The 13,630-nt window shown below is 37.6% G+C and overlaps 3 protein-coding genes across 3 annotated transcripts; all 3 read left to right on the forward strand.

The window, feature by feature from the left end:
• Positions 1–2,989: 2,989 nt before the first annotated feature.
• LOC124633028 (cysteine proteinase-like) lies at positions 2,990–3,338 on the forward strand. Its single transcript, XM_047168117.1, has one exon. It carries the CDS (start codon positions 3,015–3,017, stop codon positions 3,336–3,338), a length of 324 nt encoding a protein of 107 aa, XP_047024073.1. The 5' UTR covers positions 2,990–3,014.
• Positions 3,339–5,635: 2,297 nt separating this feature from the next.
• LOC124633029 (senescence-specific cysteine protease SAG39-like) lies at positions 5,636–6,858 on the forward strand. The gene has a single exon (XM_047168118.1). The coding sequence runs from the start codon at positions 5,651–5,653 to the stop codon at positions 5,966–5,968; it is 318 nt and encodes a 105-aa protein (XP_047024074.1). The 5' UTR covers positions 5,636–5,650; the 3' UTR covers positions 5,969–6,858.
• A 117-nt stretch (positions 6,859–6,975) lies between these two features.
• Positions 6,976–8,082, forward strand: LOC124633032 (senescence-specific cysteine protease SAG39-like). Its single transcript, XM_047168121.1, has 2 exons — positions 6,976–7,428; positions 7,954–8,082. The coding sequence occupies exons 1-2, from the start codon at positions 7,131–7,133 to the stop codon at positions 7,959–7,961; spliced, it is 306 nt and encodes a 101-aa protein (XP_047024077.1). The 5' UTR covers positions 6,976–7,130; the 3' UTR covers positions 7,962–8,082.
• Positions 8,083–13,630: the final 5,548 nt, after the last annotated feature.

The raw sequence follows: 13,630 nt of genomic DNA on the forward strand, positions 1-13,630 counted from the left end.
GTGACAGTGACGTCGTCCGAGCATGACGTGTTCTTATCGCTTTTTGTTATGGGTACAGTCGTTTACGAAAATGTCTAGTTCTTCACGGAGAAAATGTTTAAGGAGTCAGGTAGCGTTTCAAAAAATGAAACAACATTCAAAGCTTTTTATTATTACATTTTACAGTTTTTCATTATTTTCTCATAAGTTTTTTCAAATTGACGTTGACAGTATCTAAGAAATAAATGAGGTGAAATATCTAAGATGAATTAAATACTCCATACATATTTTCTAGATCTTGGGGTACGCGGACAATAAATAAAAGTGTGGACTAAGAATGTAAAAAGACGTATAATCTAGTATAATAATGTAAACAAAATGTGTGGGGAATTTTAAAAAATAATATTGCTTCGCATAATGTCGACCAAAATAAGACGGAAATAATGAAACTCATAAATGAACGTTTAAGTCATATTGATGAAGGGATGTTGGGTAATACTTGTCGACATGTACAAAAGAAAAAAGAAAAATACTATAGACATTTTGACATGGAGTCAAAATTTATAATTTACCTCGGTGAGAGTAGCGAATCCGAAAATTCATCATTTGATTTTTCAAGTAGCGATTCAGAATCATTATAAATAAATAAACATTAAATTACGTAATAACTGCTTTTCTTTAAACAGCCGTAACCCCTAAATAACTGTATTTGTACCCGACTGTACCTCTTGTCACGCACACAAAGTCACTGTGTATGTACAAGGGTTACCCACACATAAGGCCGCGTGCAAGACTGAGTTGAACTTACTATACAGTGTTTTACATGGAGCGACTGCTTGTCTGACCCCCTTAACCCAGTTACCTGGACAACCCGATTCCCTTGATAAGTGGTTGGATCTCGTAGGATAATTCGAAAAAGAGTTGCAAATCGTATGTGAAACTTGCAAACTTTATTTAAGTCTTTCTAAGTAAGTAGTATGTATTTAAATACACAATCGCTTAGGCACGAATGTCGCTGCAAGCACGGTGTCTATGATAAAAAAGTGTATAAACAAATCCCACCCAAAACAAAAATGTGAAAGGCTGCCAAGTTCGATAATATGGAAATCCTTCGCCTACAAAAGAAGTGAGATCTGAATAAGTACCAAGTTCCATACACATACCTCAGTTAAAAATAGTTACTTTTTAATGATGTTACTTGGCAAGTTTCACACACCTTCTAAACGCAATAAATCAAGTATTTAATTTTCTATTAAAACTTGCCAAGTAACATTATTAAAAAGTAACTATTTTTAACTGAGGTATGTGTATGGAACTTGGTACTTATTCAGATCTCACTTCTTTTATAGGCGAAGGATTTCCATATTATCGAACTTGGCAGCCTTTCACATTTTTGTTTTGGGTGGGATTTCATTTATTTTTGTAAGGTTGTTTATTTTATTTTTTTCTTATGATTAAGTTAGTTAAGGAAATGTCTCATTTATATTATCTTTCAGATTTTTGAATATGCACTATGCTTCTTACAAAGAAATGAACTAGATTAACTAAATGGACTAGATTTACCAACTGACTGACATGACATGTTATCATATATTATGTTCGTGGATCAAAGTTACACATTCGTTATTTTCGAAAGTGACTCACACTTGGCCGTTTTCAGATTTTTACTTTGACTAAATACAAACCTTTGTAACGAATTTCAGATCGGTACGACCATTCGAAGATATATTATATAAATATAGATAAATTTAGTTCGTTTTAGTTCCTTAGGGGTATAAATTTACACTGGGTATTTTACACCTTCATTATTTTGAAACCGACTCACACTTGGCCATTTTCAGATTTTTCCCTTTACCTTGACATAAAGACCTACCTCCATGCCAAATTTCAAGTCAATACGACCATTGGAAGTGGTCTAGGTTTTTGATGAGTGAGTCAGTGAATCAGTGAGTCAGTCAGTGAGTGTATAGTGAAAATAGCGATTTTCTGACGTCAATATCTCAAGACCTACAATAGGTATATTAATGAAATTTTGTATTTTAGATAAGTGAGGGGGTCTCAACAGATACTAGAAATTTGAAATGTTTAAATAAAATAGATTTTGAGTTATAGGGGGGTCGAATTTGGCCCGAAATGGTTCGTGTAATATAACCCACGGCCGGTGTGTCGCTTTTTTTGCTCGAACTTGGCGGATACACTGCCGTGTGTCTAGATTATTTGCTGTTCTATTAATAAATACACATTTTTTTATCATAGACATAATAATAATTTGTTTGTTTGTTTTATGTTTATTTGTGCCGATCATGCAGGACACGACGGTCGGCAGCGAAGGATTTCCTACAGCATCTACCACCGCCGCTAGGTCACGGCGCTGCGTTGCCGATGCTGGGCACTCCACCAATGTGTGCAGCGTCGAGTCATCTCTGCAGATGCCACAGTGGTGGCATTCGGACGTTGGCTCTCGGCTTATGCGACACAGGAACTTTGAGGAACACCCATGTCCGGTTACGAACCTGTGTCAGGCGGAAGCTGAGGGTGCCGTGGTTTCTCTCCAGCCACTCCTTTATAACGGGCCTGACCGCCGCGATAACTGCGTTCCCTGCCGTGGGTCGCGCAAGTCGCTGCTCCCATTCCCCCATTAACACTTGGTGGAGCTCTGCGCGCCTCAACTTGTCGACGCAAGAGGCGCTCACCCCACTGCACTACTTCCTCGCGCCATGTATGGAGTGGAACTATGAGTGTTAGAGCGCTCATCATTTCCGAGTAGGTGTCAGTCGGTCAGGAGACGTGCGTGAGGAGTCTAACCACTTGCGCATACCTACGCATTTTATTGCTATTTATTGCTTTCTTGTAAAACAAATAACAATCATTCATTTAAAATTACGGATATAAATTGTACCTAATCGGTTTATTGTTAATTCTTTATAACAATCCGTAAATAATTGTTTAGTCACTCATTTTACCTATATAAGCTAAGTTTTCTTAGATTTTCAGCAAATAGGAGCTGAGTTTACAAAGAAACGGTTACCTCAAATATGCATTCCATCAGTATAGTGTTGTTGTTCGCGCTGGTCGCCATAGCGAGCGCCGGGCCGGCCAGACCAGACAAGGAATATTACGACCTAGCCAAGGCTCCGGAGTACTTCGAGAAGTTTATCAAGGACTACAACAGAAAGTACAAAGATGCTGCCGATAGAGAAGTACATTACCAAGCCTTTGTTAAGGCATTGGCGAAAAGCAATAAGCTAAATGAATTGAGCGACATGACCACTTTTGGTATCACCCCATTCTCAGATTATACAGAAGAAGAATGGAAGAGAATGGTATCGGCGTTCCCGATTGTCCCACAAAATCAATAAAAGTCAGATTTGCAGTAAAGTATCTTCAACAGACATGACGTTAAATACAATTTTGTTACAGTCCATAATTTTTGAACCATAATTTTTAATGAAAATAACTTTTTTGAATTTCTGTGTTGAAAAATAACTATTGTGATAAGAATTTTAACTTATGATTGCTCTTGAAAGAACGAATTATAATATAAAATTAATCTGAAACAAGCGAGTCTATCATTATTCCCTGATCCCTCTATGAGCCATTACACAAAACGAAAGACGGCGCTAGCGCCATACAAATCACGCCACACTACCGACCCTTCGCCGTCAGACTGAGGCGAATCAATAAGTGTAACGAAGAAGGCGTTAGGGCCTCTGTCACTCGACGTACTCGCGACGGCCTACCGCTCTCTGGTCCGCCGCGGCCCCGAAGCGACTTGTTTTCAATAGCCACACGCGCCGCGCGCATTCCAATATTTATCATTTTTATTTCGTGATCATGTCGCCGTCGCCGCTTACTGGTCAGTTATGTGCTGTCTGTTTTTGATTAGGTTTTTAAAACTATCTAACAAAGGACTATCTTGATTTGTGTTGGTTTATATGCAACTATTGTAAAAAATATTTATAGGTATTTAGGTTTAAACATTTTATATGTATAAACTTATCTAGTAATTGGCTTCCGCCCGCGACTTCGTCCGCGTGGAATAGTTACTTCGGGCTAACGCTGACTTTAACTTGCGACTTAGTTTATGTGTATAGGTGAGTAAGTAGGTACTGGGTCTTATAATCTAATGTGTTGTTGTTTTTTAATATCAATAGGCTGTTATCACCTTTTTTGAAAAACATCACCATCCCACCCCTGCTCCATGCTTCAGGCGTTTTGCCCTCGGACAGGACGGAATTAAAGAGCTTCTGGAGGACTTTAAGTGCCAGTGTTCCACCCGCTGTCAGAAGCTCTGAAGTGATTCCGTCCTCACCCGGCGCCTTGTTGTTCTTAAGCTGCTTCAGGGCCATCCTTATCTCGTACAGACTGTTGTCCGGGATATCTTCGATATAATTTCGGGACAGCTTGGCTCTTGGATCGCCTGCCAAGCTGTCAACGGACTTTGCGACCGACGTGTATAACCATAGAAACCATAGAAAATCTCGATCTCGCCTAAAACCTCTGCTTTGGTCGACGCTATGCTGCCATCCTCCCGTTTCAGCTTAGTCATCTAGCTTTGCCCTATAGACTTGTCCGTTGCGAACACTTTGAAAAGCCTTGGTTTCGCTGTATGGTCTCTTTAACACGATTCGTATTAAAGAGACGCAGATCGTGTCGCAAGGACTTAGATATTCGTCTATTGAGCTGCCTATATGACTTCGCGTCGCTGGAAGACTGTAACTGTACGGCCACCCTTTGGGTACGGAACCCTAAAAACCAGCCAAGAGCGTGTCAGGCCACGCTCAGTGCAGGGTTCCGTAGTTTCCCGAGTATAGCCCATACCTAATTGGAGGATAAACTAGATGGGTTAAGTATGTATGTTGGGTTTTCGTAATTTTGGACCTGAGTACTGGCCATGATGACCTGGAGTCTGACCACCTGCGCGTACATACATATGTTCTGAAGTTAGTTTAGAAGTGCCCATTTTATCAGAATGACTTATTTAATTTGTTTAAGTTGTTTTAAGTCGTGGTGGCCTAGTAGGCAAAGAACCAACCTCTCGAGTATGAGGGCGCGGGTTCGATTCCAGGTCAGGCAAGTACCAATGCAACTTTTCTTAGTTTGTATGTACTTTCTAAGTATATCTTAGACACCAATGACTTTGTTTCGGATGGCACGTTAAATTGTAGGTCCCGGCTGTCATTGAACATCCCTGGCAGTCGTTACAGGTAGTCAGAAGCCAGTAAGTCTGACACCAGTCTAACCAAGGGGTATCGGGTTGCCCGGGTAACTGGGTTGAGAAGGTCAGATAGGCAGTCGCTTCTTGTAAAGCACTGGTACTCAGCTGAATCCGGTTAGACTGGAAGCCGACCACAACATAGTTGGGAAAAGGCTCGGAGGATGATGATCTATTTGTTCACAATTTTGACTCAAAGACAGACACAAATTCAAACAGATTTCTTGGCTTGCGCTGTCGTTACGAGTTTAAAAAATACCATTGCTTTCTTGTGTAACAAATTACTAATCATTCATTTTTAATTACGGATATAAATTGTAATTATACAGTTTATTGTTAAGTCGTTATAACAATCCATAAATAATTGTTTAGTCACTCATTTTACCATATAAGCTAAGTTTTCTTAGATTTTCAGCAAATAGGAGCTGAGTTTACAAAGAAACGGTTACCTCAGAGATGCATTCCATCAGTATAGTGCTCGTGTTCGCGCTGGTCGCCATAGCGAGCGCCGCGCCAGCCGAAGACAAGCCACATTACGACTTAGGCAAGGCTCCGGAATACTTCGAGAAGTTTATCAAGGACTACAACAAGGTGTATAAAGATGATGCCGATAGAGAAGTACATTACCAAGCCTTTGTTAAGACATTGGCGAAAATCAATCAGCTAAATGGGGACAACGACACTGATACTTTTGGTATCAACCATTTCTCTGATTTTACTGAAGAAGAATGGAAAAAACTACTACCGGTGTACACGGATCGACCAGGTCGATGAAATTAATTAAAAGTCAGATTTGCTGTAAACTATCGTCAACAGAGATGATGGTATTAAATAAAATTTGGTTACGGTCCATAATTTTTGAACTCTGTTCCATGACAATATTTTTAAATGATTTTCTGTGTTAAAAAGTAATCATTGTGATAAGAATTGTAACTGATGATTGCTCTTGACAGAACCAATTATAATACAAAATGTATCTGAAATAAGCGAGTCTATCATTATTGCCTGATCCTTTTCTTTCGTTTCGTGAAAGACAAAACGAAAGACGGCGCTAGAGTCATGCAAATCGGTGCTCTCCTTCTTGTGCATCGTAGTTTATATGGATGGATGTTCAAATCAATTAAACTACAAATTAATAACTGTTGTGTTATGTGTATTGAATTGTTTACTGAAACTGTTATTTATTTAAATGTTGGGCTGGCAGGCTGGTAATCTCTGGACCCGCTGAGCCGATTTTCAAAAATGAATCAATGGAAATCTTTGTTATTTGTGAATGTCAGGATCTTATTTTATCGATTACGGCGAGTGATTCGCACAGAAACCGCGGTCATCAGCTATTGTCATTGTAAAAACTGGGCAGACGTATAGCCAAGTCTTAGTAATAGGGTCCCGTTTTACCCTTTTGGGATAAGGAACCCCAAAAACGAGACTTACTTAGATTAACTGACTTGTTGTACATTTTTACATCGGCGTGCGCTACGATCGTTTTCATTTAAGAGGCGTAGGAACTACTAAACGCGCCGGGATTAACATTATACATATCACGTTTAGTTTCTAGGTAGGAAATAGGGCTATGATTCGTTCATCATGCTAACAGTACATGACAAATTCATCGCTTTCCTTATTTTACGCTTTGCCACAGACGGATAAATATTTGTACTGTAAATTTATTAAGTGTCTACTTCATACATACTTAGCTTAGTATGAAAAAAATTAAAATCATTCAATGTAGGTCAAAATATTCGAGACTGGTAACATCGGGCGTTCGTAATAACGAGCAAACCAGTCCCTAAGTTTTATATAGGTACTACTTTTATTAGGCGACTAAAATCATCGATAATACTTGTTTAGTCATTCAGTGACCCTATATATAAGCAACATTGTACTCGACTGACAACAAATAGCGTCCGAGCGAACTCAGAAACAAGTTATCGAGATGCGTTCCGTCAGTATAGTGTTGATGCTCGTGTTGGTTGCAATGGCGAGCTCCACCCCCGCTGGTGACAAACCGCATTACGACGTACAAAATGCTCATGTGTATTTCGAACAATTTATCAAGGACAACAACAGAGTGTACAAAGATGACGCCGACAGGGAAGCACATTTCCGTGCTTTTGTCGACAGTTTGGTAAAAATCAATAAGCTGAACGCAGAAAGCGACAGCGCCACATACGGAATCAACAAATTCGCGGATTACACTGAAGAAGAGAGGAAGAATATGTTCGGATTTAAACGTAAGTTATAGTTTGCTAAATTCTATACCTACCTAATTCAGAAAGCCCTTGACCAGCTACTACGCATTCAATGTTTAATGTCGCCGATGACGTCACTTTTGCGATTCATAAATATGCACCTTATCACTGGTATCGAGAGTTGAATTTATTATATGCATCGACGATAACAAAGACTCGTATCATTAAATTAGCGATATGTTTTGTACCATTGGGTAAATAAACACAATCCTAACCTAAATGTTTGACGTTTGTAGACAAAGAGATGAACTTTTTATAGACGTACGACCTTGGAACCGCGTCTTTTAAGCTTATTTTATTTTGACTATTTAAATAACAGGAAATTAGATTCTTTTTTCCGTGAATACATTGTACTGTACTTGTTGTTGACTTTTATGATTGATTTATTAATACTGCGTAATGTTTTACTGTTAATAATGGCATTCAATGTATTAGGGTATTTTGTAATAAAACCGATATCGGAGTAATTTGATTGTAAGTCTAATACTCATTGTTTTCTTGTTTCAGGCCCCTAGGATTATACATACTGCGTGTGAAAATAATTAAGTTTATTTTTATAATGGAAAAATTCAAATAAAAATTATATGTGTATTGTTTTGTATTCGATAAATTGATATTAAATGCATTGAAACTGCATATCCGCATTTTTGTTAACCTTCAGTGTTGCAATAACAAATTGTATTTCAAAATTAATTCACGAAATTGGGTCAATGGACATAGGACATTATCTACGTCATCTTCGTAATTATGAACAAAGTAATTAAATACTGATTAATATTCCATTAAGCAATTAGTGGACCTGTTGCGTAGGTATATAATGTAGCTAGTTCTGAGATAAATATGGTAATTGGTCATCTCAATGTAAGGACGTTGATGAAATATTTGAAATATATAAGTACATTAAATATTAAAGATAACCTGGGTCAATAATGGAAAGATGATGGTTGGATTCACGGTAACGCAAGATGAGCGGACATGCCAGAATGCAGGTAGGCCAGGAGCCTTCTCCTAGATCAAATTCATACGATGGGCATGACCTAAGCGATCAGTTACGAGTGAACTAACGAGGCGTTCGGGTTCTATGAGATATCTGTCAATGATTTTTGGTATTACAAAAAATAGTCTGGTCTAAAGAATTCGTAAAAGGACGAATCTAGTAGATACCGTTCTTCGTCCCCCTCACAGCCGCATTTTGGCGCGCTGCTTTGTTAGGACATTCTCCGTTATGACACCTCCGCTAGTCATTTTGTTCACCATGGCCTAGGTCAAATACGTTCAGTGGGCATGACCAAAACGATCAGTTACGAGTGAACTAACGAGGCGTTCGGGTTCGTCGAATCATCTGTCAACGATTTTTGGTATTACAAAAAAAGCGAGTTACGAAGAAGGCGTATAAGGGCGAAGACAATAACGGACCTCGAAAAAAGTCGTGGTGGCCTAGTGGGCAGTCGTGGTGGCCTAGTGGGCAGTCGTGGTGGCCAACCTCAAAAACCAACCTCTCAAGTATGAGGGCGCGGGTTCCATTCCAGGTCAGGCAAGTACCAATGCAACTTTTCTTAGTTTGTATGTACTTTCTAAGTATATCTTAGACACCAATGACTGTGTTTCGGATGGCACGTTAAACCGTAGGTCCCGGCTGTCATTGAACATAATTGGCAGTCGTTACGGGAAGTCAGAAGCCAGTAAGTCTGACACCAGTCTAACCAAGGGATTTTATTTATTTATTTATTTATTCGACTTACACGGCTTTAGCAGCCAATTACATAAATCGTAAACTTTTTAAAATGAAAAAAAAAAAAAGAACTAAAAAATACAGTTAACTAAAGTATAAAATAATATTAAAAAATAAAATAAAATGAAAATAAAGTAAAAAAAAAAAAAAAAAAACACGTTAGTAACGAATATTGTGTTGTGTTGTGTGTTATATGGGATATTGGGTTGCCCGGGTAATTGGGTCGAGGAGGTCAGATAGATAGTCGGTCCTTGTAAAACTCTGCGTCTCAGCCGCATCCGGTTAGTCTAGAAGCCTAGAAAAAGCTCGGGAGATGATGAGTAAAAGTAAATACATTTTGATCATTTTCTTGGCCATTCTTAGATTTTGAAATAGATATTTGCTCTGCTTTGTCCTTACTTTGTATCTTCATAGGTAATAAATAGTAAAGAAATATCATTATATAGTGGGAAACACGGAACGATTGTCAGCTTTTTTACCGCTCCTTGGATACGCGTATCTATTGGCAATTTGTAGTTACGATCTCTTCGGGACCCGCGGGAATTCTTCTCAACTCGTCTTCATCCTCATATAAACTAGAACTCTATTTTATATCATATATTATTACTTTTAGATACATATTTTACATATTAGATGATTCTCACGCAGAAAGAAACTTGATGTTTGGAGCTTGTACATTTTCAAGCATGTGCATATTTATGTAGAAGATTCGTAATTCGTAAGTATAGCGAATTCGTCTTTTGATATATACTGAAATTACAAGTTCATTTTTAGTTAAAGGTCAACCTTTAACTTTTTCGAATCATTGGAGAGGGTTAAGCTTACCGGAGTTCTATAGTTATACGGTCATCCTATCATAATAATATATTTGAAAAAATAATAATAGCTTTACCTTCTATTTGTTCACATACTCTATGTAGGTCGAAACTGTACGGACATTTAACATTTAGTATGATGTGACTTATCTACTAAATGGTATTTTCCATAAGAAATAATTAGGTTTCACAGTCAACGAATGCTTAGGTAATGATTATTTCCTAACGCATTTTGACAATTGAAATACATTGTTAATATCGTTTACTTGATTTTCTCATTATTACCGCATCTTTATATGTAGGTAGGGCTGCCATCCGTCCGGGTTTCCCCGGATTTGTCCTCGTTTCGAGACCGTCCGGGGGCCGTCCGGGCGGGGTTTCAAAAAGTGTCCGGGGAAAACCCGGACACTTTCCATTTAAGGAAGCACCTCATTGAATTTAAGTATAAGTTAATAGTAAATGGATTACAAACAAGGTATTATTTTGTTTAAAAAAATCGCACTCTTTCGTGAAAATAATGCGATTTACGCCAAATGTCCGGGTTTTTTTAATGTTTGTCCGGGTTTGGCGAAATTCGAGATGGCAGCCCTATATGTAGGTAATATTGTAACCAAGAAATTGAAACTTATTTTTTATCATTGCCAGAGAATTATATTACATAGTTAACAGTTACACCGTTGAGCCACAAACTAAGATATCACTATCCTTATCGTTTGTTCAACAATATTAAATGTTACTTTTATCGTGTTCTGAATGCACTTTGTATGACAAATATATACTTTATTTGGTATCAGTTATTTTAAATGAATCACTCCTAACATATACTGTGTAACATTATACTGGTATAGAGGTAAGATAGTATTTGTGTTTGTCGAATAGCATTTTATAATTGTATCTGTGTAATATGCGTTGGCCTCTTTATAGAATTCTAAATATAATATCTACTGGTATTTTATTTTTTAGTTTTGTATAAAGATCAGTAGTTTGAGTTTGTATATATAGTGTACATATTTACTCGTCATTAATAAAAAAACCATTACTGGTACAGGTAAAGTTAGTTGTTTTACGAATATAAGATCTTGAAGGCTTAAAAGGTATAAACCTACAATTGATAACAATTGTTTAAATTATCTAATGCATTTAAGATACTTTGCAATCAGTACCTAAATGAATTGTAATCATTAAATTATCTTTGACAGTTTATACATTTTATCTAATTAATTCGATAATCGGGATCCTGGACAAGTCTGTTAAACAACATGATGGATTAGCCAGATAGATTGATGCCGGTGCGGTTTTTACTATGACTTCGAAAATTTCTTGTTAGAGAAAGTTGGAGCTTAATCTTCGCTCTAGTCAAGACGGGGCGACTCTTGTTATAGTGGACGCTGTATTGATTTGCAGTAATGAATATGGATAAGGAAAAACTGTCAAGTACTTTTCAAGCGTTCGGAAGATAAAAACATAAAAACTTTCCATTTTCTTCGTATATTACAAAAAAGTAATGTTCCCGTCGAGTATACAACGTAAGCCATAAAAATAACAACCAAGGACCTAGTTGATTGTTGAAAAACAAAATGCTACGTTTTATTTGAGCCGACAAGAGTACGCGGGGTAAATTGAAACGCGGGTTGGGGGACACGAATCGGCAAGTTTGAGCACCACGCTATACCATTCCGGGGATTTGTCGGACCCTCGTAAAATGCTCTTCGGAAACGGGCTGAGTTCCTGGAGGTTTATCTTATTTTGAAAAGCCTCCACACGGAAAGATGACGCGGCATTTACGAGAACACTGGGCGATCGTTCAAAATGCGTTATGGAAAATTCTTCCGATGTGAGCACTCTATTAAGTCGTCGGCTAAGTTAATAATGGCTTCTATCATTGACACAGCAATGATTACACTAGTTTACACGGTTTTTATACCCCAGATAAAAGTTGTTGAATTTTATCTATCTATCTATTGGTAGTCTAGGAAAAATAGTAAAAAAAATCTATCACGTCCACATTTGGAATTATACTTAATTAAAAAACACGAGAAAACGGACCATAAACAACTAAAAATTGTTAATTTTGGACTTCTTTTTGTAGGTTTCGGAATCGGTTTCTCTTAATATAGACCAGAAGTAGTCTCCCAACATATTTTCGTCCCAATAGCATTGATGACGATCTTCAAAAGCCTTTAGATCCTGGTGAAAATGCTCTCCTTGTTCGTCGCTCATGCTTCCTAAGTTTTCCGGAAAAAAATCAAAGTGGGAATGTAGAAAATGAATCTTTTGACATGTTAACACCCATCTTATGATAATTTGAAATGAATCACTGACTATCTCTTCTTTGTTTTCACTTATATTATTGCTTAAAAAGTCTCTAACAACAGTTTTGAATGAATTCCAAGCAACTTTTTCAGTCGTAGATAAAAGAGTATCAAACTTAAAATCACTTATGATTTTGCTTACTTGTGGACGCCAAACACTCCCTCTTTAAGTGGCATATGCATAAACAATACCCGATATAGTTTCCCTATTAAAACCCGAAGTCTTAATAACACAAAAGTAACAGTAATTTTCGTGATTAGTTGGTTCCCTGCACAACATTGGTGTACCAAATGACAGGTCTACGTTTTCGCCGGATGACCATCATAGTAAAGTGATTCTACAGCTGTCACAAAACACATACTGGGCCCAGTTTTTTTCTTGATTGGATACAGGAAATCCGAAATAATGGAGAAATGCAATTTTCAACGATTCTGTCACATGTCTTTTCTTTTTTATAAATATAAATTGTCCACAAACATAACAAAAGCGATCACAACTTTGTTTACACTGTCTACGCGATATTTTATTTGAATTAAACAAAAAATATCTCTTAAACTAAACAAGTAATGTAACACCAAAGATCGGTAGTTAAGAATGATTCCTAAAAACAAATATTTGTGGGTAGAAAAAAAATGTGACGTGATAGAATTTGTATGTTGTTACTTTTAGAATGTACAAAGGTGGCGGAGAGTACTGGTGTAGATTTTGTGAGGGGTATATAAAAAAAATAAAAATTTGTAAACTAGTGTTATGGTTCATTTGTATAATGAACCTTCCTTAGAAAAGGATTCGGTCGATGATATCAGAGTACATCATCCTCCGAGCCTTTTTCCCAATCATGTTGGGGTCGGCTTCCAGTCTAACCGGATTCAGCTGAGTACCAGTGCTTTACAAGAAACGACTGCCTATCTGACCTCAACCCATTTACCCGGGCAACCCGATACCCCTTGGTTAGACTGGTGTCAGACTTACTGGCTTCTGACTACCCGTAACGACTGCCAAGGATGTTCAATGACAGCCGGGACCTACAGTTTAATGTGCCATCCGAAACACAGTCATTGGTGTCTAAGATATACTTAGAAAGTACATACAAACTTAGAAAAGTTGCATTGGTACTTGCCTGACCTGGGATCGAACCCGCGCCCTCATACTTGAGAGGTTGGTTCTTTACCCACTAGGTCACCACAATATCAGAGTACAATAGGAATAAAATGCTGAGTTAATTGCAATATCTACCTAAGTGTTTAAAATTCTCCACATTATTGGATTAGTCTCATGATTATGTTAGTATGAGCCGTGTAATTTCTTATTGCAGTTGAAAGTA

This window comes from Helicoverpa zea, chromosome 9 (genome assembly GCF_022581195.2).
Source record: "Helicoverpa zea isolate HzStark_Cry1AcR chromosome 9, ilHelZeax1.1, whole genome shotgun sequence".
NCBI lineage: Eukaryota > Metazoa > Arthropoda > Insecta > Lepidoptera > Noctuidae > Helicoverpa > Helicoverpa zea.